This window comes from Rhinopithecus roxellana, chromosome 7, assembly GCF_007565055.1.
Source record: "Rhinopithecus roxellana isolate Shanxi Qingling chromosome 7, ASM756505v1, whole genome shotgun sequence".
Classification (NCBI taxonomy): Eukaryota; Metazoa; Chordata; class Mammalia; order Primates; family Cercopithecidae; genus Rhinopithecus; species Rhinopithecus roxellana.
Window position 1 is genome coordinate 27278767 of NC_044555.1, and position 24948 is coordinate 27303714.

The 24948-nt window shown below is 41.2% G+C and overlaps 1 protein-coding gene across 7 annotated transcripts in view; it reads left to right on the forward strand.

Annotated features, from left to right (window-relative positions):
* PHF8 (PHD finger protein 8) overlaps positions 1 to 24948 on the forward strand; it is a 114641-nt gene that overhangs the window by 83369 nt on the left and 6324 nt on the right. For all 7 annotated transcript variants that reach the window (XM_010388866.2, XM_010388867.2, XM_010388871.2 and 4 more), the window contains 2 exons: positions 6309 to 6404; positions 23397 to 23506. In XM_010388866.2, coding sequence (XP_010387168.2) covers positions 6309 to 6404; positions 23397 to 23506 — 206 coding nt within the window. The remainder of the gene's footprint in view (positions 1 to 6308; positions 6405 to 23396; positions 23507 to 24948) is intronic.

Consider the following 24948-nt stretch of genomic DNA (forward strand, 5'->3'; position numbering starts at 1 on the left):
TTGTTCAGTTTCCATGTAGTTGTGTGGTTTCGAGTGAATTTCTTAGTTTTGAGTTCTAATTTTATTGTGCTGTGGTCTGAGAGCCTATTATGATTTCACTTCTTTTGCATTTGCTGAGGAGTGTTTTACCTCTCATTATGTGATCAATTTTAAAGTGCCATGTGGTGATGAGAAGAATGTATATTTTGTTGTTTTTGGGTGGAGAGTTCTGTAGGTATCTATCAGGTCCACTTGATCCAGAGCTGAGTTCAGGTTCTGAATATCTTTGTTAATTTTCTGTCTTGATGATCTAATATTGTCAGTGGGGTATTAAAGTCTCCCACTATTATTGTATGGGAGTCTAAGTCTCTTTGTAGGTCTCTACGAACTTGCTTTATGAATCTGGGTGCTCCTATATTGGGTACGTATATATTTAGGATAGTTAGGTCTTCTTGTGGAATTGAACCCTTTACCATTATGTAATGCTCTTCTTTGTCATTTTTGATCTTTGTTGGTTTAAAGTCTGTTTTGTCAGACACTAGGATTGTGACCCCTGCTGTTTTCTGTTGTTCATTTGCTTGGTAAATTTTCCTCCATCCCTTCGTTTTGAGCTTACGTGTGTCTGCACTTAAGATGGCTCTCCTGAACACAGCATACTGATGGGTCTTGACTCTATCCAGCTTGCCATTCTGTGTCTTTTAATTGGGGGCATTTAGCTCATTTACATTTAAGGTTAATATTGTTATGTGTGAATTTAATCCTATCATCATGATGGTAGCTGGTTATTTTGTAGACTTGTTTATGTGGTTGCATCATAGTGTCACTGGTCTGTGTACTTCAGTGTGTTTTTATAGTGGCTGGTCATGGTTTTTCCTTCCTATATTTAGTACTTCCTTTAGGAGCTCCTGTTAGCCATTTCTGTGTCTTTTTTTGAGAAATGTCTGTGCTGGTATTTCGCCCATTTTTAAATGGGATTATTTGTTTTGTTTTGTTTTGTTTTGTTTTGCTATTGAGTTCCTTATATATTTTAGTTATTAATCCCTTGTCAGATGGATAGTTTGCAGATATTTTTTCCCATTCTGTGGGTTGTCTCTGGACTTTGTTGATTGTTTACTTTGCTGTACAGAAGCTTTTTAGCTTAATGTAATTATATTTGCCTATTTTTGTATTTGTTGCCTGTGCTTTTGAGTTCTTACTCCAAAACAATCTTTGCCCAGACCAATGTCCTATAGCATTTCCCCAGTATTTTCTTGTAGTAGTTTCATAGTTTCAGGTCTTATATTTAAGTCTTTAATCCATTTTGAAATGATTTTTTTGTATATGGTGAGAGATACAGGTCTAGTTTCATTCTTCTGCATATGGGTATTCAGTTTTCCCAACACCATTTATTAAAGAAACTGTTCTTTCCCCCAGTGAATGTTCTTGGTGCCTTTGTGGAAAGTGAGTGGACTATAAGTGGGTGGATTTATTTCTGGATTCTCTATGCTGTTCCATTGGCCCATGTATCTGTTTTTGTGCCAGTACCATGCTGTTTTGTTTACTGTAGCTTTGTAATATAATTTGAAATCAGGTAGTATGAGGCCTCCAGCTTTGTTCTTACTGCTCAGGATTGTTTTAGTTACTTGGCATCTTTTGCAATATTATATGAATTTTAGGATTGCTTTTTCTATTTCTGTGAAGAATGTCATTGGTATTTTGTTAGGGATTGCATAGAATCTGTAGATCATTTTTGGGTAGTATAGATATTTTAGCAATATTAGTTCTTCCAATCCATGTGCATATGATATCTTTCCATTTTTTGTGTGTCCCCTTCAATTTTTTTCATCAGTGTTTTGTAGTTTTCCTTGTAGAGATCTTGCAATTATTTGGTTAAATTTATTCCCAGGTATATTAAGTTTTTTGTAGCTATTGTAAAGGGGATTGCTTTTTTTTACGTTTTTTTTTTAGATCGTTCGCTGTTAGCACATGTAAATGCTACTGATTTTTGTATGTTGATTTTGTTTACTGTTTTTTTGTTTGTTTATTTTGTTTGTTTGTTTGTTTGTTTTTGAGACAGTGTCGTTCTGTCACCTAGGCTGGAGTGCAGTAGCATGATCTCAGCTCACTGCAACCTTTGTACTCCGGACTCAAGTGATCCTTTCACCTCAGCCACCCAAGTAGCTGGGACTATGGGCGCCCGCCACCACACCCAGCTAATTTTTGCATTTCTAGTAGAGACGAGGTTTTACCATGTTGCCCAGGTTGGTCTCGAACTCCTGAGCTCAAGCTGTCTGCCCGTCTCAGCCTTGCAAAGTGCTGGGATTACAGGCTTGAGCCACTGCATCCAGCCATCTTTACTAAATTTGTTTATCATTTCTTTTATTTTTATTTTTTGAGATGGATTCTTGCTCTGTCACCTAGGCTGGAGTGCGGTGGTACAGTCTCAGCTCACTGCAACCTCCGCCTCCTGGGTTCAAGTGATTCTCCTGCCTCAGCCTCCAAGTAACTGGGATTACAGGTGCCCGCCATCACGCCCAGCTAATTTTTTGTATTTTTAGTAGAGATGGGGTTTCGCCATATTGGCCAGACCCATCTCTAACTCCTGACTTCAGGTGATCTGCCTGCCTTGGCCTTCCAAAGTGCTGGGATTATAGACGTGAGCTACCGTGCCCGGCCAGGCCTGCAGTTTTAATTGTTGTATTGGTATCAGGATAAAGCTGGCCTCATGGAATGAGTTTTGTGGAAGTATTCCCTCCTCTTCAGTTTTTTGAGTTAAGGCAGAATTGTTGTTTTAATGTCTGGTAGAATTCAGCAGTGAATCCATCAGATTCTGGGCATTTCTTTGATGGCAGACTTATTACTGCTTCAGTCTCATTACTTCTTATTTATTCAGGTTTTCTGTTTCTTCATGGTTCAAGCATGGTAGGTTATATGTGTCCAGGAATTTATCCATTTCTTCTCAGTTTCCAATTTGTTGGTGTATAGTTGTTCATAGTCTCTACCTTTGTATTTCTGTGATATCAGTTGTAATGATTCCTTTCTCATGAGATATTTTTAATTTCTAATGTAAACATTTAGCACTTTAAATTTCCCTTTAAGCAGAACTTTAGTTGCATCCCCCAAGTTTTATGTTACAATTTCATTTTTATTAATGGAAACATTTTCTGTTTTCCTGTGGGATCTCCTCTTTGACCCATGTTTATTTAAAAGTATGTTTAATTTTTATGTGTTAGAGGTATTCCAGTTATCTTTCTGTTGCTGCTTTTTGTTCTGTTTGTTGAGACATCATTCTTCTGGTTTCCTTTTGTTCTTTGTCAGTGGTTTCCTTTTGCTCTTTCAGCATAGTTGATTTAAAGTCTTTGTATGGTAAATACAATGTCAAAGCTTCCTTAGGGACAGTTTTTGTCAGTTTCTCTTTTTTTTTTTCCTGTAAATGGGCCATACTTCCCTTTTCGTTGCATGCCTCGTGATTTTTTTTGTTGGAAACTGGACATTTTGAATATTATAATGTGGTTTATTCTGGTAGTCAGATTTTCCTTCCTCAGTTTGCTTTTGTTGCTTGTTATGAACTACAGTCATCTGTTGTTTAGTGACTTTTCCCAGCTACTTTTTACAAAGATTGTATTCCTTATTGTGCAGTTAGAGTCTCCATTCCTTAGCCTCATTAGTAAGCTGAGATTTTCTGATAGAGATTTCCTGACAACTTTCTTTGTTTGGCAGACAGGAGTACAGTGGTACAATCTTGGCTCACTGTAACCTCTATATCCCGGGTTCAAGCAAGCTTCGTGCCTCAGCCTCCTGAGTAGCTAGGATTACAGGCATGTGCTACCATGTCTGGCTGATTTTTGTATTTTTAGTAGAGACAGGGTTTCGCCATGTTGGCGAGGCTGGTCTCGAACTCCTGACCTCAAATGATCCACCTGCATCTGGAGTTTCTTAAAGACATGATTTTAGCAGCCTTTTTCTTTGTTAATCACCCCCTTTCTTGTTGTGAGATTTTTATTGAACTCCAGAGTTCCATAAAAGTTGTTCTGACAGTTTTTGCCAGGTTGATGGTTGTTTCAGTGGAGAGACAGATTCTTGGAGCTCCCTATTACTCCATTATCAGTGGTGTCACTCCTCCCTCCCTGCACCCTCTTCATGTGTGTGTGCGCGTGCGCATATTTTTTTTGTAAAAAAACATACCATTAAATTTACCATCTTTTTCCCGTTATTTACCTTTAAGCTCTGTTAGAATTGACAAACTTACCGTCTTAATCATTTTAAAGTGTACAGTTCAGTACTGTTAAGTATATTCACATTGTTGTGCAACAGATCTCTATAACTTTTTCATCTTGCAACACTTAAACTGTTCAACCCTAAACACTTTAATTCCTCCCCCACCCATTGGTCATCCAGTGGTGTGATCTTGGCTCACTGCAACCTCCGCCTCCCAGGTTCAAGTGATTCTCCTGCATCAGCCTCCTGAGTAGCTGGGATTACAGGTGTGTGCCACCACACCCAGCTACTTTTTTGTATTTTTAATAGAGACAGAGTTTCATCATGTTGGCCAGGCTGGTCTCAAACTTGTGACCTCAGGTGATCCACCTGCCTCAGCCTCCCAGAGTGCAGGGATTACAGGCATGAGCCACTGCACCCAGCCTCTACTTCCTATTTCTATGATTTTGACACCTTTAGATACTTTGTAAGAGTGGAATTGTATAGTATTTGTTCTGGCCTTTTTTTCGTAGCCTAATATCTTCCGTGTTTATCCATGTTGTAGTATGTGATAGATTTCCTTTTTTTAAGGCTGCATAATAACTCTGCTGTGTGTACACACCATATTTTCTTTCTTTTTTCCTTTTTTTAAATTTTTTCTGGTATACATGTGCAGAACGTGCAGGCTTGTTACATAGGTATACATGTGCCATGGTGGTTTGCTGCACCCATCAACCTGTCATCTACATTAGATATTTCTCCTAATGCTATCCCTCCCCTAGCCCCCCTCCCCCTGACAGGCCCCAGTGTGTGATGTTTCCCTCCCTGTGTTCATGTGTTCTCACTGTTAAACTCTCACTTATGAATGAGAACATGTGGTGTTTAGTTTTCTGTTCCTGTGTTAGTTTGCTGAGAATGATGGTTTCCAACTTCATCCATGTCCCTGCAAAGGATACGAACTCATCCTTTTTATGGCTGCATAGTATTCCATAGTATATGTGTGCCACATTTTCTTTATCCAGTCTATCAGTGATGGGCATTTGGGTTGGTTCCAAGTCTTTGCTATTGTGAACAGTGCCGCAATAAACATCCGTGTGCATGTGTCTTTATAGTAGAATGATTTATAATCCTCTGGGTATATACCCAGTAATGGGATTGCAGGGTCAAATGGTATTTCTGGTTCTAGATCCCTGAGGAATCGCCACACTGTCTTCCACAATGGTCGAACTAATTTATACACCCACCAACAGTGTAAAAACATTCCTATTTCTCCACATCCTGTCCAGCATCTGTTGTTTCCTGACTTTTTTATTTATTTATTTATTTTTATTTTTTTATTATACTTTAAGTTCTAGGGTACATGTGCATAATGTGCGGGTTTCACCAGTCTAACTGACAGGAGATGGTATCTCATTGTGGTTTTGATTTGCATTTCTCTAATGACCAGTGATGTTGAGTATTTTTTCATATGTTTGTTGGCTGGATAAATGTCTTCCCTTGAGAAGTATCTGTTCATATCCTTCACCCACTTTTTGATGGAATGTTTGTTTTTTTCAGCCCAAGTGATCTTTTTGTTCCCTTTGTGTGCGTTAAGCATATACCATTTATTTCTTCATTCACGTAGTAAACAGTTACTGAGAACTTATGCTTCATTGTGTTAGTAGGCTCCCTTAATTTGAAATAAATAATACATATTCCTGCCCTCATGTTAAATTGGAGGCAACAGATTTACTAATCAGCTCTTAAATACTATATAACAGCTTCAGTAGAGGGATGGCACAGGATGCTATGGAGAGCCAAGTAGGAGGCATCTCAATCAGATTAGGAGAGGGAGGGAAGAGTTCTTGTGGAAAGTAAATCTAAAGCTGAATTTTGAAGGGTGAGTAAATAAAGTAACTCATGAAGTTATTCACTAAATGGATGTTGGGTGAATGAATCAGAATTAGGTGAATCTAGGAGAAGGACATTTGCCACAAGGATGCAAAGTAGAACGGCATGAAATGTATGTGGTACATTCAGAGACTCTTGGAGTTGAGTACGGATTAAGTAAAAGGTACATTTTTAGGGGAAGGGTAGGAGCTGGAGTAGGTGTCATTCTGTCTTCACCCTTTGGATGAAATCTCATTTTACCCTGTTTTCCCCTCTCCCTGCAGTCTATCCTTCACTGGAGTCTGACGATGATGACCCTGCTTTGAAATCTCGACCCAAGAAAAAGAAGAATTCAGATGATGCTCCATGGAGTCCTAAAGGTAATCTAGTATTCTGTCTCTTAAACTCTGTAGGGGTGGTCAGGGAAAAATAGACTTGAGGTAGGAGGGATATTTAATATCAGAAGACCTGAATCAGTCACTCATTTGTTTATTCAGCAAACATTTGAGTGTCTGCTGTGTGTTAGGCACTGTGTTAGGTTCTGGAGCTAAAATGACTAATAAGACACAGAGTTTATGTAATTAGTCCAATAAAATCAGAGGTAATGGAGCATGTTACATTTAATACTATATGGTTTGAGATAAAAGGAAGACCTTGAACAGATTTTAGCAAGCAGTCTGAGGCTTCTGAGAACATTCTGATACCATCATCCCAGTGCTCTGGTAGTTTTGTTGTCAAGGAGGGAAATTCTGCTGAGTGTTGAGCTCTATAAGGTCCAAGATTATCACCTATACTGAAAGGCCATCTCTGAGGAGGGAAGAATGACCATTGAGTTGAACATGGAGTTTAGAGGATAATGGAAAAATTTTCTTCATCTCCTTGGCTGGATAGTATTCACACTGAGGATGCATCCTTCAGTTAGTTTTTGCTGCTTAACAGTCTATCCAAAACATAGTGACTTAAAATAACAGTTAATAATTTCTCATGATTCTGTGGGTTGGCTGAGCTGTTCTTCTAGTCCAGGCCAGCTTGCCTGGGCCTGCATGGTCTCAAAAGTTCTCCTTCAGGTGTCTCAGACCTACTTAGATGGCTAAGGCTTCTCTCTACATGGTCTTTAGTCTACCAAGCTCTTCCACAAGGTGGCAAAAAGGTTTCTAGCAGCAAGAGAGGACAAGCCCCAATGCGCAAGCATTTTTCAAGCCTTTGCTTATGTCATGTTTAATGTTGTCCCATTGGCTAAAACAAGTTACATGGCCAAGCCTTGATCCCATGGTTGGGAAATAGATTGCACCTTTTGAGAGGAGAACTGCAAAGTCACATCGCAAAGGATCATGCATACAAGGATACATGAGCACACCGAGGGCCATTACTACAACAGTCTGCCATAGAGGTCATTGGGATTTCAGTACCTGTGGTTCCCCAGCAGATAAAGGGCTTGCTCTTCTCACCCTGCCTTATTTAGACTTTTTGGTGTTTGCTTGAGGTTGGGGGGGTGGTGAGGTAGGGGTAGCAGGGCATTCATCAGAAGTGTTATGTTAGTGAGTTAATCAGTAAATGTGTCTTTTTAAAAAAAATTTGGGGGCCGGGTGCGGTGGCTCAAGCCTGTAATCCCAGCACTTTGGGAGGCCAAGACGGGCGGATCACGAGGTCAGGAGATCGAGACCATCTTGGCTAACACGGTGAAACCCCGTCTCTACTAAAAAATACAAAAAACTAGCCGGGCGAGGTGGCGGGCACCTGTAGTCCCAGCTACTCGGGAGGCTGAGGCAGGAGAATGACGTAAACCCGGGAGGCGGAGCTTGCAGTGATCTGAGATCTGGCCACTGCACTCCAGCCTGGGCCACAGAGCGAGACTCTATGTCTCAAAAAAAAAATAAAAAAATAAAAATTTGGGGCCGGGCGTGGTGGCTCACACCTGTAATCCCAGCACTTTGGGAGACCAAGGTGGGCAGATCCCCTGAGGTCAGGAGTTCAAGACCAGCCTGACCAAAATGGTGAAACATCGTCTCTACTAAAAATACAAAATCAGCCAGGAATGGTGGCGGGCACCTATCATCTCAGCTACTTGGGAGGCTGAGGCAGAAAAATTGATTGAACCCAGGAGGCCAAGGTTGCAGTGAGCTGAGATTGCGCCATTGCACTCCAGCCTGGGCAACAAGTGTGAAACTCCGTCTCAGGGGGAAAAAAAAATTGGCTAGGCGCAGTGTGGCTCATGCCTTTAATCCCAACATTTTGGGAGGCTGAGGCAGGTGGATCACTTGAGGTTAGGAGTTTGAGACCAGCCTGGTCAACATGGTAAAACCCCATCTCTACTAAAAATACAAAAATTAGCTGCATGTGGTGGCATGCACGTTTAATCCCAGCTACTTGAGAGGCTGAGACACGAGAATTGCTTGAACCTCAGGAAGTGGAGGTTGCAGTGAGCTGAGACCGTGCCACTGCACTCCAGCCTGGGCAACAGAGCAAAACTCCATCTCAAAAAGAAAGAAAACTTAGGCCTATTTTTAAATTTTATTTTCTCCTATCATTTTCAAGTTTATTTTTCCTGTCAAATTTTTCTGGTTAGCGCAATAGAAAATTTAGAAAATATTGTAAATAAAGGGAATTATAAAGAAGGAACCACCTGTGAATCCGCCACCCAGAAGCAACCAATGTTAACATTTTGACATGTTCCTTATAGTCTTTTCCCTATACATTTTTAAATTTTTATGGTTTAAATCACATGTGTATACCATCTTTTTAAATTTTTTATTTTATTTTATTTTTTTTTTTTTTGAAACGGAGTGTATCTCTGTCCCAGGCTGGAGTGCAGTGGCAGGATCTTGGCTTACTGCAATCTCCGCCTCCCGGGTTCAAGCTATTCTCCTGTCTCAGCCTCCCGAGTAGCTGGATTACAGGCACGTGTCACCATGCCTGGCTAATTTTTGTATTTTTAGTAGAGACGGAGTTTCACCATGTTGGCCAGGCTGGTCTTGAACTCCTGACCTTGTGATCAACTTCTGTCATTATTTATTTATCTTTTTTTTGAGACGGAGTCTGGCTCTGCCGCGCAGGCTGGAGTGCAGTGGCGCAATCTTGGCTCACTGCAAGCTCCACCTCCCGGGTTCACGCCATTCTCCTGCCTCAACCCCCCGAGTAGCTGGGACTGCAGGTGCCCGCCGCTGCGCCTGGCTAATGTCTTGTATTTTTAGTAGAGATGGGGTTTCTCTGTGGTCTCGATCTCCTGACCTTGTGATCCGCCCGCCTCGGTCCCCCAAAGTGCTGGGATTACAGGCGTGAGCCACCGTGCCCGGCCAATTTTTTTTTTTTTTTTTTTGAGACGGAGTCTCGCTCTGTGGCCCAGGCTGGAGTGCAGTGGCCGGATCTCAGCTCACTGCAAGCTCCGTCTCCCGGGTTTACGGCATTCTCCTGCCTCAGTCTCCCGAGTAACTGGGACTACAGGCGCCCGCCACCTCGCCCGGCTAGTTTTTTGTATTTTTTAATAGAGACGGGGTTTCACTGTGTTAGCCAGGATGGTCTCGATCTCCTGACCTCGTGATCCACCCGTCTCGGCCTCCCAAAGTGCTGGGATTACAGGCTTGAGCCACCGCGCCTGGCCTTTTTTTTTTTTTTTTTTTTTTTGAGACAAAAATCTCACTCTGTGGCCCAGGCTGGAGTGCAGTGGTGTGATCTTGGCTTACTGCGGCCTCTGTCTCCTGGGTTCAAGCGATTCTCATACCTCAGCCTCCAAAGTAGCTGGGACTATAGGTGCGCATCACCACACCCAGCTAATTTTTTTGTATTTTTAGTAGAGATGGCGTTTTGCCATGTTGGCTAGGCTGGTCTCGAACTACTCACCTCAAGTGATTCACCTGCCTCGGCCTCCGAAAGTGCTGTGATTACAGGCCGTCAGTCTCTCTTGGTTACCTACTTTGTAAGATATAGTTGTTGGTAACCCTAGGGTCCTTTTGTAACCTTCTGTGAACCATTTTTTCCCTTGTGGGAAGTAAATCTAAAGCTGAACTTTGAAGGGTGAGTTAGTACAGTAACTCATGAAGTTATTCACTAAATGGATGTTGGGCGAATGAATCAGAATTAGGTGAATCTAGGAGAAGGACATTTGCCGCAAGGATGCAAAGTAGAAGGGCATGAAATGTATGTGGTACATTCAGAGACTCTTGGAGGTGAGTATGGATTAAGTAAAAGGTACATTTGTAGGGGAGGGGTACATTCCCTTTTGTAACCTTCTGTGAACCATATTTTTTTGTTTATGCTATCAGGGTTATTAACATATACATTGTTGTTACTACTCTACATTGACTGACTAGAAATTAACTGTAAAAATCGCAAACCAATAGAGATATCTGGCCTTTTAAGTTAATATTATATCATAAGCATGTTCTTATGCCATTGTTTATAAATAATATTTTTAATGGCTACAAGATATCAGTTCCATGGATATACCTAATATATATGTAATTTCTAACATTTAGGCTATTTTCAAGTTTTTACAATTAGTAAATTTAGAGTGAATATCTTTATATGTAAATGTTTATATCTCTGATCATTTACTTAGGATGATCACCATGAAACCTTAGAGGGGCCAAAGTATGTGAGGTTATACAATGAAAAGTTTCCTTCCCAGCCCTGTTACATAGTCTTGTAGTTCCCCACCTGGAGTCATCTAGTGTTATCAGTTTTGTTTGTTTTTGAGAAGGAGTCTTGCTCTGTCACCCAGGCTGGAGTGCAGTGGCGCAATCTCCCCTCACTGCAAGCTCTGCCTCAAGCCTCCCAAGTAGCTGGGACTACAGGCGCCCACCACCACGCCTGGCTAATTTTTTGTATTTTTTAGTAGAGACTGGTTTCACCATGTTAGCCAGGATGGTCTCGATCTCCTGACCTCGTGATCCGCCCGTCTCGGCCTCCCAAAGTGCTGGGATTACAGGCATGAGCCACCACACCCGGCCATCAGTTTTTTAATTTATCTTCTCAGAAGACAGTTTACACATATACAAGCAAATGCATGTATATGTTTTCTTACCCCCACTTTTTTTTACTCAATTGGAAACATTTTATACACTGTTATGTGCTTTGCTTTTCTCTCTTAAGAATACATCTGGGGTGGGCACGGTGGCTCACGCCTGTAATCACAACACTTTGGGAGGCCAGGGAGAGCGGATCACAAGGTCAGGAGATCCAGACCATCCTGGCCAACATGGTGAAACCCCGTCTCTACTAAAAATACAAAAATTAGGTGGGCGTGGTGGCACATGCCTGTAGTCCCAGTTACTCAGGAGGCTGAGGCAGGAGAATCGCTTGAACCTGGGAGGTGAAGGTTGCAGTGAGCCGAGATTGTGCCATTGCACTCCAGCCTGGGCGACAGAGCAAGACTCATCTCAAAAAAAAAAAAAAAAAAAAAAAAGATTATTAATACTTATTGCAAAAGTGTTTCCCAGATAAGTTGTACCAATTTACACTTCCATCAGCCATGTGTGAGTGCTTATTTATGATATGTATGCAGGCATTGAACACACCAGTTAGGAGTAGTATTTGATTATGAGTAATGTCTCAAGCATCCTTAGTGAGTGCTTATTCTCTCAGAGTCACAAGATGGCTACTTCACCTCCAGCATTGGGTTGGGATCTGGGCTGCAGTCAGGAAGAAGAAAAGCAAAAGGAGAAAGGGACAGGCATGCTGAGCGCTGAGCATTCCCTCTCCCCGAGGAGTTTTAAGTTCCCTTTTTTTTACACATCTCTTTGGCTGAAATTGTGTCAGATGTCCAAGACTATGAGCCAGAGATGCCAGGGATATAGTTTTTATCTAGGCATATTGCCGTCTCACAAAATGAGTGTTTTTGTTAGTAAGCGGGAAAGAGAGAATGATACTTGGTTGAGAATGAGTAGTCTCTGCCACGAGTGTTTTTTTTTGAAATGGAGTCTTGGTCTGTTGCCCAGGCTGGAGTGCAATGGCGTGATCTTGGCTCACTGCAACCTCTGCCTCCCAGGTTCAAGCAGTTCTCCTGCCTCAGCCTCGCAAGTAGCTGGGATTACAGGCACCTGCCACCATGTCCAGCTAATTTTTTGTGTTTGTTTTTTTTGAGACAGAGTCTCTCTCTGTCACCAGACTGGAGTGCAATGGTGAGATCTTGGCCCACTGCAACCTCCACCTCCTGGGTTAAAGCAATTCTCCTGCCTCAGCCTCCCGAGTAGCTAGGACTACAGGCACACACCACCACATCCAGCTAATTTTTTTTTTGCATTTTTAGTAAAGATGGGGTTTCACCATGTTGGCCAAGATGGTCTCCATCTCTTGACCTCATGATCCGCCCACCTTGGCCTCCCAAAGTGCTGGGATTATAGGCATGAGTCACCACGCCCGGCCAATTTTTTGTATTTTTAGTAGAGACGGGGTTTCGCCGTGTTGGCCAGGTTGGTCTCGAACTCCTGACCTCAGGTGATCCACCTCGGCCTCCCAAAATGTTGGGATTACAGGTGTGAGCCACCACACCCGGCTTCTACCATGAGTTTTTGATCTTTGGTAATTCGTAAGCAAACAACATTATCTCATTGATGTAATTTACATTTTTTTGATTAAGCATATCCTCTGTTTGATTAGCATCAGAATTTCTTCCATTGTAAATTGTGTTTACATCCTTTGCCCACTTATCCATGTGGTTCTTCAAGCTTTTCGAGTTGCCCATTTTATATAATAAGGGAATAGTCATCCTTTGTTTCATACACACACATACACATTTTATACTTATAAGGTGCTTATGGTACTTCTTCATTCTACATGAAAAATCTGAATATTTCAGTATTAAGTGTTGATCATTGCATATTCAGAGAGTAGATAATTAACACCCTTATATTTTTTAAGCATAATTTTAAAATATCTAATGTATTGATCTACAAAGAATTGCTTAATATGTGGTACTGAGCAGAAGATACAAATTGGTTTTCCCCCCAAATAGATAACTGTTGGTGATAGAATCACATTCCCACTAAGCTGAAAATGCTTTCTTTGCCATGTCTACTGACTCATACATATCATGGGTTGTTTGAGGCACATCCATTTTGTACCATCAAAGTTCTGTTTGCTCTTGTGCTGGTATTTCACTTATTCACTACCTATTTATGACTTAGAAAACCTGCAGACTTTTTTATTTTGAGGCAGAGTCTCACTCTGTTGCCCAGGCTGGAGTGTAGTGGCCTGATCTCGGCTCACTACAGCCTCCACCTCCCAGATTCAAGTGATTCTCCTGCCTCAGCCTCCCAAGTAGCTGAGATTAAAAGCACCCGCCACCACGCCTGGCTAATATTTGTATTTTTAGTAGAGATGGGGTTTCACCATGTTGGCTAGGCTGGTCTCGAAGTCCTGACCTCAAGTGATTAGCCTGCCTCGTCCTCCCAAAGTGCTGGGATTATAGGTATGAACTACCACACCCGGCCAAAAAACTGCAAACTTTTAAAAAGTGGCTTTTAGTTAACTAAAAAGATAGCTCTTTAAAATGAAGAACACCGAGTTTAACCCAATAGGATGAAACTGTAGAGCACAGCTGCATTAATTGGTGTTCATGGACCTTTGAATCTCCTATTAATTTCATGTAATTTCTATTGAAATTTTATGTAAATGCATGTATCTATGTATGTATATTTCTTTAGTAATTTTTATCACATTTTCAAAGTGAGTTTTTAACTCAAAAAAGATGCATTCTACTAAGGCATTCTACTAAGGGGATTCCCATTAAGATCAGGAATACTGGCCAGGCGCGGTGGCTCAAGCCTGTAATCCCAGCACTTTGGGAGGCCGAGACGGGCAGATCACAAGGTCGGGAGATCGAGACCATCCTGGCTAACACGGTGAAACCCCATCTCTACTGAAAAATACAAAAAAAAAACTAGCCGGGCGAGATGGCAGGCGCCTGTAGTCCCAGCTACTCGGGAGGCTAAGGCAGGAGAATGGCGTGAACCCGGGAGACGGAGCTTGCAGTGAGCTGAGATCCGGCCACTGCACTTCAGCCCGGGCGACAGAGCGAGACTCTGTCTCAAAAAAAAAAAAAAAAAAAAAAAAAAAAAAAAAAGATCAGGAATAGGACTGATGTGCCCACTAACACTGCTATTATTTAGTGTTGTTCTAGAAGTTCATGCCAGTGTAATTAGAAGTGAAGCAATAAGAACTGTAACTATTAGAAATGAAGAGACCAAATCATGATGTAAGCCATTAGGGTGAGAATCCTGTTCACTTTTGGCCATCATTGTATCTGTAGCACCTTGCCTAGTGCCTGGCCTATAGGAGATGTTTAATAAATATTTGACGAGTGAAAGATAATATATAATTTTATAATCGATATAGAAAATACAGATATGGGGCTGAGCATGGTGGTTAATGCCTGTAATCCTAGCACTTTGGAGAGGTGAGATGGGAGGATTGCTTGAGCCTAGGAGTTCAAGACCAGCCTGGGCCACATAGTAAGACCCTGTCTCTGCAAAAAATAGAAATAAAAATAGAGATATAATTATGTAATCTCAGAAAATGAAAGGGAATTAACTAAAAACTGTTAATACTGATAAGAGAATTCAGTAAATTGAGTGATCATTGGATATATACCAGATATCCAAAAATCAAGAAGTACTGTATTAGTAATAACCATAATGTACTGAGAAAAGGAAATGCTATTGACAATAGCAACAAACATATAAAATATGCAAGAATAATTGTAAGAAAATAGTGTGGAACCGACATGAAGAAATAGAGATTTGCCATGTGCCTGGTTATAAAGACTGAGTGTTGTAAAGAGTCATTTCCTTCCAAATTAATGTATACATTTAACACTAGCCTAAGTCAAAATCCTAATGGAATTTTGTGGGGAATTCATTCTAAAAGTAATTTAAAAAGTAAACAGGTCTAATTAGCTTAAAGAATATTGGGATAGAGAAAGTAAATGAAATTAGCCTATTACATATTTTGAATATACTGTAGTGCTATAATCATAAGCACAAGAACAGTCAGTAAATATTTTTCCTTTTAAAAATTTTTGTTATGAAAGTTTTCAAACATAGATAAAATTCAAGAGGTTATTACCATGAATACCTATGTATATATATCTGTCACCCAGATTTAATAATGAACATTTTGTTGTATTTGCTTTATTCTTTTTTTCAAGGCATTTTAAGCAAAATCTCACGTGTTACGACATCTCTAGTTTTTTGCTGATTTTCTTTTCTTTTTTTTTTTTTTTTTTGAGACAGAGTCTTGCTCTGTCACCCAGGCTGGAGTGCAGTGGCACAATCTTGGCTCACTGCAAGCTGCGCCTCCTGGGTTCATGCCATTCTTCTGCCTCAGCCTCCTGAGTAGCTGGGACTACAGGCGCCTGCCACCACGCCTGGCTAACTTTTTGTATTTTTAGTAGAGATGGAGTTTCACCATGTTAGCCAGGATGATGTCCATCTCCTGACCTCGTGATCCTCCCGCCTCAGCCTCCCAAAGTGCTGGGATTACAGGCGTGAGTCACTGCACCCAGCTTGTTATCACTTAATTTCAATACTACACAAAAGCTTAGCTGCTATATAGCTCCATTACCCTTCTCCTTTATGCTATTACTGTCACAAATTACATCTTTGTACATTGTGTTCATGAACATAGGGTTATAGTAATTGCTTTATGTAATTGTTTGTTAATCCAGATAGAAAAAGTTACAGAAATATGTTGATAATGTCTTTTAAATATACCTATGTAGTTACCAGTGCTCTTTATTTCTTCATGTAGACTCAATTGTCTAGTGTCCTTTCCTTTCAACCTGAAGGTTTCCCTTTAGCATTCCTTTTTTTTTTTTTTTTTTCCCTGAGACAGAGTCTCGCACTGTCGCCCGGGCTGGAGTGCAGTGGCGTGATCTCGGCTACCATGTAGCTGGGAATACAGGTGCCCGCCACCACACCTGGCTAATTTTTTGTATTCTTAGTAGAGACAGGTTTCACTGTGTTGGCCAGGCTGGTCTCGAACTCTTGACCTCGTGATACGCCCGCCTCGGCCTCCCAAAGTGCTGGGGTTACAGGCATGAGCCACCACGCCTGGCCCTTTAGCATTTCTTATAGGACAGGTCTACTAGTGTCAAACTATTTGTTTTTATTTATCTAGGAATATCTTGATTTCTTCATTTTTGAAGGATAGTTTTGCTGGATCTAGAATTCTTGATTGATAGTTTTTCTTTTAGCACTTAGAATATGTCTTCCCACTGTCTTCTAACCTCCATGGTTTCTGATGATAAAGAAATCGGTTTATGTTGTGAGTCACTTCTGCCTTGCTGCTTTCAAAATTCTGTTGTTGGCCGGGCACGGTGGCTCAAGCCTGTAATCCCAGCACTTTGGGAGGTCGAGGCAGGTGGATCACGAGGTCAGTCAGGAGATCGAGACCATCCTGGGTAACATGGTGAAACCCCATCTCTACTAAAAATACAAAAAAATTAGGTGGGCATGGTGGCGGGCGCCTGTAGTCCCAGCTACTCAGGAGGCTGAGGCAGGAGAATGGCGTTAACCTGGGAGGCGGAGCTTGCAATGAGCTGAGATTGCACCACTGCACTCCAGGCTGGGTAATGGAGCAAGACTCCATCCAAAAAAAAAAAAAAAATTTCTGTTGTTGTCTTTGGTTTGAGTTATGATGTGTAGCCTTTTAAATTTGTCCAGCTTGGAGTTTGTTGAGCTCTTGAATGTATAGATTGTTTTTCATCAAATTTGGAAAGTTTTTAGTTGTTACGTCTTTGAATGGGTGTCCTTCAGATCCCTTTGGCTCTGTTCACTTTTCTTGATTCTCTTTTTGTGTGTGCTCATCAGACTGGATAATCTCAATTGACTTATCTTCAAAGTCAGTCATTCTTCCTTCTACCTGCTCAAATCTGCTATTGAAACCCTCTAGTGCAGTTTGCATTTCAGTTATTTTACTTTTCAACTCCAAAATATCTATTTGGTTTCTTTTTATAATTTCTGTCTCTATTGGTATTCTGTTTGGTGAGACATCATTTTCATACTTTCCTGTAGTTCCTTAGACATGGTCTCCTCTAGCCTTTGAAAGCATTTAAAATAGCTGATTTAAAGTCCTCGTCTAGTAACTCCAACTTTGTCTAGGAAGTCAGGGACAGTTTCCACTGATTGATATTTTGTGTGTGTGTGTGTGTGTGTGTGTGTGTGAATGGCTATACTTTATTTCTTTGTATGTCTTGTAATTTTTTGTTAAACTGTACATTTTAAATGCTGTGGCAACTCTGAAAATCAGATTTTCTCCACTCTGCTCCTCAGAGAACACTCTTTTTGTTGTAGTTGTGTTTTGTTTAGTGGCTTTTCTGAACTAATTCTGTAAAGTCTGTAAACTTTTGTGTGTGTGCCCACTGATGTCTCATTTAGCTTAGTAGATGTCTCATGATTGGGCACAGTTTTCTTGAAATGCCTGGAACCAGTGAGTCTCCCAGTGCTTGCTCAGGGGCTCTCTATGTGCATGTTGGAGCATGCCTTCAGTCAGCCAGGCAGTTTACAACTCTGTGGTAGCCTTCACTTCTATTTGTGTACCACCTCAAAGTCAGAGGTGCATGCTTAGGGCCTTCTCAAGTCTTACAGCCCCAACACATGCATGTGGTCTTCTAATTTGCAGAAATGTATGAGAACTTGTCAGATTCTTTATGGACATCTCGTTCCTTAGCTTTTTTTAACCATTTGGGTTAATCTGTTGTTTGTCACAACTCTTATCCATCACCTTGAACAGCTATGACATTAAGCACATGCCTTTAAACATTTTTTAAAACACCCCCAAGGGAGGGAGAGGCTTTTAGTACTAGGCTTTGAAAGAAAGCTCTAGCTCCTTTCTGCTCACTACATTGCTGGGAACATGGGCTGCTATTTTTCAAGGCGTTCACTAAGCTGGGACAAGGTAGATGTGTCTAGGGCAAGTTAAAATACACGAAGCTCATTGTTCTTACTGAGATTCAGCTGTTTTTCTTGAATCCAGTGCTTTCCAGGTTGCTGCAAGCCTTTTGTGAATTTCGAGTTCTGAAAAAATTTATCCTAACAATTTTTGCTAGTTTTTTTTTTGTTTTTATTGGGGAGTGAATTCTTAGAGGTCCTTACTTTGCCATTTTTACTGATATCACCCATCATAACATCTCATCCTAAATACTTAAATATGCATTGAATGATATTTTCTTCCATAACCACAGTACCATTATATCTAAGCAAAGTAATATTTATTTCTTAATATTATCCAGTACCATGCATGTACTTATTCAAATTTCCCCCAGTTGCACCAAAAATATCTTTTGTAATTGACTTAAACCAGAATCCGTTCAAGGATTACACAGTGCATTTGGTTATTATAATTTCTTAGTCTTGTTCATTATTTAAAATTTGTTAATATGACTATTTTATTTTATTTTTTGAGACAGAGTCTCACTCTGTCGCCCAAGCTAGAGTGCAGTGACGCAATCTCAGCTCACTGCAACCTCCGCCCTCTAGGTTCAAGTGATTTTCCTGCCTAAGCTTCCCGAGTAGCTGGGATTACAGGCACGTGCCATCACACCTGGCTAATTTTTTTTGTATTTTTAGTAGAGACAGGGTTTCACGATGTTGACCAGCCTGGTCTCAAACTCCTGACCTCAGGTGATCCGCTCACCTCGGCATCCCAAAGTGTATTATGACAGTTTTATTTTATTTTGTTTTGTTATTTTATTTTATTTTATTTTATTTTTTGAGACGTAGTCTCGCTCTTGTCCAGGTTGGAGTGCAATGGCACGATCTCAGCTCACCACAACCTCCACCTCCTGGGTTCAAGCAATTCTCCTCCCTCAGCCTCCCAAGTAGCTGGGATAACAGGCACCCACCACCAGGCCCGACTAATTTTTTGTATTTTTAGTGTAGACGGGGTTTCTCCATGTTGGTCAGACTGGTCTCGAACTCCTGACCGCAGGTGATCCGCCCGCCTCAGCCTCTGAAAGTGCTGGGATTACAGGCATGAGCCATAAAAGTAGAAGCGATAGCACGTGAATACCCATAGTCTGAATACCCAGATTCTATAGTTGTTACATTTTGCTGTAGTTGCTTGATTCATCTATCTATATCTATCTGGCTATCTATAGTTTTTGCTGAGCCACTTCAAAGTAATGTACAGTCATCATAACATATTTTACCCTTTAATAATTTAGTATCTCCTAAGAATAAGGACATCTGGCCAGGTGCGGTGGTTCACGCCTGTCATCCCAGCACTTTGGCACACCGAGGTGGGCAGATCATTTGAGGTCAGGAGTTCGAGTCCAGCCTGGCCAACATGGTGAAACCCTGTCGCTACTAAAAATACAAAAAATTAGCCGGGCCTGGTGGTGGGTGCCTATTATCCCAGCTACTTGGGAGGCTGAGGCAGAAGAATCACTCGAACCCAGGAGGTGGAGGTTGCAGTGAGTAGAGATCACGCCACTGCGTGACAGTGTGAGACTCCATCTCAAAAAAATGAAGGACATCTGCCATTCCCCAGTGTAACCACACTACTTTTTTTTATATTTACCAAAGTTAGTAACAATTCCCTACGATCTTCAGATACCCAATTCATAACCAAATTTCCCCAACTGTTTACACAAAATATCTTTTATAGGTTTTTTCCCCTCCCAAAACCCAGGTCTAATCAAGGAGGTTCCTTTATCCCCAGCTTAAAACAACCAGCATTTTCTTATGTTCATGTATTCTGTGGGTCGGGAATTTGGAAATGGCACAATGGCGACAACTTGTCTCTGCTGCACGAAGTCTGGGGTCTCAGCTGGAAAAACTGAAGGCTGGGGGTGACTTGTTGGCCAAGAGTTTTGAGTTATCTGAAGTCTCTTTCACTTACATGTTTGATGCCTGGTCTAGGAGGACACACAAGACTGAAAGTGCCAACATGTGGCCTCTCCATGTGACTAGCTTCCTCACTGCCCAGCAGCCTCAAGGCAATCAAACTTTTTATGTGGCGGTTCAGATTGCTAAAAGCATGAGTGTTCCAACAAGCAGTGTGGAAACTGAAATTACCTTTACTGACTTAGCCTCAAAAGTCATATAGTATCATTTATACCATATTCTATAGGTTACAAATAAGCCTGCTTAGATTCAAGAGTGGGGCACAGACCCACCTATCAGTAGGAAAGGTGTCATAGGATTTGGGGTCATGTTTAAAACCACCACACATACAAAACTATAGAGAACAATATAAAAGATATCCAAGTATCCATGACTGAAAATTATGCATCAACATTTGGTAAATTTGCTTCAGATCATGTTTTAAACAAATGTTACCTTTAAAGAAAGAATTTCAGCCTTCCAAATATCTTGTTCTAGAATCTGCATACTACTTATCCAGAAATTCTCCTTTATAATAGCAATAGCTAACCAAGGAGTTTAAATCTAGGTCAGCAACACCACCACATCTTTTTTCTGTGACATTAGATTTTTTTTCTTTAAAAATACAGTAAGACTGGGCATGGTGGCTCATGCCTGTAATCCCAGCACTTTGGGAGGCTGAGGTGGGTGGATCACTTGAGGTTAGGAGTTCAAGATCAGCCTGGCCAACATGGTGAAACCCCATTTCTACTAAAAATACAAAAATTAGCCGGGCATGGTGGTGCATGCCTGTAATCCCAGCTACTCAGGAGACTGAGGCAGGAGAGTTGCTTGAACCTGGGAGGTGGAGGTTGCAGTGAGCCGAGATCACCCCATTGCACTCTAGCCTTCAGTGACAAAGCAAGACTCTGTCTCAAAAAATAAATAAGAAGAGTTGATCGAGCTCCTATATATCCACCAGTGAGAATGAACAGTTACTGATATATTGCCATATTGGCTTCATTTATCACTATCTTGTTTTTAAAATTTTTTTCTTTGCTTGAAAACAAACCCCAGTTATGCCATTTCCCCCAAGTATTTCAGTATGTATTTCTAAAAAATGGACATTTTCTCACAAAACCTTACAACCTGTTATTATACATAACAAAACTAACAATAATTTGATAATTCTTTGTTATCCAATTCTAAGTCCATAATCAAATTTCCTAAATTGTCAAACCTTGAAAAGGTGTTTTTAATATTAGATTTGTTTAAATCAGAGTCTAAACAGGGTCCATGTGGCGTTTGAATGTCATGCCTTTTAACACTCTCAATCTAGAGCACTCTCCCCTTTTTTGTTCTGTGTTATTGATCTGTTGTTGACACTGGTGTAATTGCCCTGTCCTACCTTCTAGATTTGTCTGTTTGCTTACTTGTGACATTGTCTTTTTAAAGAGACTAAGCCAGTTTATCTTGTAGAATGTCTGCTTGTTTTCTTCTGGTGTCATTTAACTTGTTTTTCTATACCTGTTTCCTAAACACTGAAAGTAATATGAATGGCTTGCTATATTTTAGCTCTTCAGCAAAACTACTTCTCAGGTGATGTGAATTTCCTATTGCTTCTCATCAAGAGGTGTGTGAAGTTGTGTTGTGCTTTCTCACTATTAGTGACAGTAAAGTTCATACTTAAAGTGGTAATCTCTTGGTCTCATTATAAGTTTTTTCTTCTTGAGGTAAGCAGGTAATCTGTGAGATGGTAATTTGGTGCTGTGTGAATATCCAATTCCCTAGAATCAGTTTCATCAGGACTTGCCAGCTTGTGATTTTCTAATTCTCTCATTCCTTCTACATTTAGTAGCTGGCTTTCTTCTGTAAAGACGAGCTCTCTCTCATCATTTGGGGCTGTTTGGTTATCCTGAAACACACTTCCTTTTGAAATGGTGGGATGAATATTTTTTGATTTCAGGTTGGTAAAGCATTATAAAAGAGTCGTGCAAGAGGGTGATCCTCTTCAGGAACTCATAGCCTGGTTGGTAGACAGAATAACACATCAGCATTAGAGAATGAGACAAGGTGGTATGTGCTATGTGTCAAGTAATTTGTACAGATCATAAGTTCAGAGGAAAAAGATCAATGGAACCAAAGAGGTTTTGTGTAGGAGATTGATTTCAGCTTACCTTAAAGAATGGGTAGGTTTTGAATAGGCAGACAAAAAGGAAGATAGTACTCTAGGTAGTGTGGATGGTGAGGATGAAAGCATAGGGAGAGAGGATGAGCTGTACACACTCTGGAGGATATAATAAGGAAGCCATCCGTCTGGAGAAGCTGAGAATATGGATGTGAAAATAAGGTTGGAGAGGTAAGTGGGCCAGAAGCAGAATATGGGACAAACTTAAATGCCAGTTCAGGGAGATTAACTTTTTATTTTTATTACTGATTTATTTTATTATTATTACTATTATTTGAGACAGAGTTTCACTGTCACCGAGGCTGGAGTGCAGTGACACAGTCTCTGCTCACTGCAACCTCTGCCTTCCAGGCTCAAGCAATTCTCATGCCTCAGCCTCCTGAGTAGCTGGGACTACAGGTGTACACCACCATGCCCGGATAATTTATGTATTTTTAGTAGAGATGAAGTTTTGCCATGTTGGCCAGGCTGGTCTCGAACTCCTGGCCACAAGTGATCCACCTGCCTCAGCCTCCCAAAGTGCTGGGATTACAGGTGTGAGCCACTGCACCTGGCCTGGCTTATTGTTTTATTTTTAGAGGCAGAGTCTCACTCTGTTGCCCAGGCTAGAGTGCAGTGGTACAATCGTAGCTCACTGTAACCTCAAACTCCTGGGCTCAAGCAGTCCTCCCACTTCAGCCTCCCAAGTAGCTGGGACTACAGGTGCATGCCACCACACCTGGCTAACTTTTTAAATTTTTGTAGTGACAGGGTCCCACCTCAGCCTCCCAGAGCATTGGGATTACAGGCATTAACCATCATGCCCAGGCAAAGGAGGTTCACTTTTTTGGGGTTTTTTTGTTTTTTTTTTTTGAGACGGAGTCTCGCTCTGTCGCCCAGGCTGGAGTGCAGTGGCCGGATCTCAGCTCACTGCAAGCTCCGCCTCCCGGGTTTACGCCATTCTCCTGCCTCAGCCTCCCGAGTAGCTGGGACTACATTAGCTGGGACAACAGGCGCCCACCACCTCGCCCGGCTAGTTTTTTGTATTTTTTAGTAGAGACAGGGTTTCATCGTGTTAGCCAGGATAGTCTTGATCTCCTGACCTCGTGATCCGCCCGTCTCGGCCTCCCAAAGTGCTGGGATTACAGGCTTGAGCCACCACGCCTGGCCAGAGGTTCACTTCTTTTTCCCCCCCTCTGGGAGGTTCACTTTTACCATTTAATCAGTGTGTGCTTTGAGCATTTGTGAATTAGTTTCTTATGTGATGGCAAGCAAAATCTGGCTTCATAAAAAGCTAGAAGCAGGAAGACCAATGAGACCACCTTTGGAGAGCTTGGAGGTAGGGAATATGGCTAGCATTCAGATAAATGTCTTAGTGACACCTTCTCATCCTGTTTCCCCTGCAGCCCGTGTGACCCCAACTCTGCCGAAGCAAGACCGCCCTGTGCGTGAGGGGACCCGGGTAGCCTCTATTGAGACAGGTTTGGCTGCAGCAGCTGCAAAGCTGGCCCAGCAGGTAGGTGCTGACACCCCAGGTCACCCTGCAACTAATAGCAGTTTGACTTAGAGCCTCAACACTTAGACCTGCAGGCTGATAGGATCCCACCTTTGTCTCAGTGGGGATTGAGTAACCTTTGATCTTTATCCTTGGCAGTATCCCAGCCCCCTCTTAAATCCCTCTTATCCCAACTCAATGATAAGCTACTTCCACAGGTTACACAGTTGACATGATTTAGGATGAAAGAAAATATTAGGCCAGAGAAAAACCCTTGTGGATATCACTTACCTTTTTTGTGTGTGAAAACCTCTCAGATGAGAAGGACCAGATCCATCCTTTGCTCTCATATGAAGCCCTGAGGGAGTGACTCAGCTGAGTACACTCAAGTTCTCAGCCACCCACCAGTATTGTAATTTGGTTGATTAGAAATTTTTCTTGTCCTCTTTATGAAATAATATTATCTTAATCTTCACTAATATTTGTCCTAAAGAGTGATCTTCACTAGAATCAAGTTCACCTCCTAGCATTAACAGCTAAAAGTTCTTTAATGTGTGTAATGTGCTTAGGAGCCTTTGGAGGTGAATTTTCTGGTTCTCTTGCTATCAATATCCCATTAGCTTCTAATCCCATATTCTATAGCTTAGAGCGCTATTAAGCATCTGCTTTGTTAGTTGCTTCTGTATACAATGTGTGATGTAATCTGCCCAATAGCCCTGTTCAACAGGTGATATTTTCATCATTTTATAGATGAAGAAAATGAGATTCTCATTGACTCAGGATAATACAGCCAGTAAATGGAGGAGACAATTCAAACTCATATCCTCTAACTTCAAAGTTCATATTACTTTCTATTTAAATAAATGCTTACGTAGTGTAGTCATTACATCCTATTTAAATAATATTTAAATCTTTGGCAATCTCCTTTGACCAGAACTTCTTTCTCTTATGTATATCCCAATATAGTGTAAGCTGTAATTTGAAAAAGGGGGTTCTACTGTTTTATATAAACATAAATTAAGTAAATGTGTGAAAATTACTCTTAGTGCCTTTTAAGGAGCTGAATTCTGTTTGGGATGATCAGAGATTACCTCAAAGAAGAGGTTTTGAAATTGGGGAGGGGCTTTGCAAGCTAAGTTTCTGGTATGGGCCAGGGAGGCATTCTAGAAGAAGGGAATTCCTTGGTATAGCACACAAAGCCCTGCTAAAACCCTCTTGATTTGGTCTCTAGTTATCTCCTTCACCTCCTTCCAGCCTTTCATGCACACCTTTTATACAGCCATACTGCACTGCAATACTCATAGTTCCCTCAGTGAGTATATCAGATTGTCTCATGGTTTTGTGCCTTTACAAAAGATGTTCCTTTTACCCATTGAGAATCATATCCTCTCAGATGCCTTACCTAACAGCCCTTCGTACTACCTACCACCACTTTATTTCAGAGGCCTTTTTCTATATGCTTC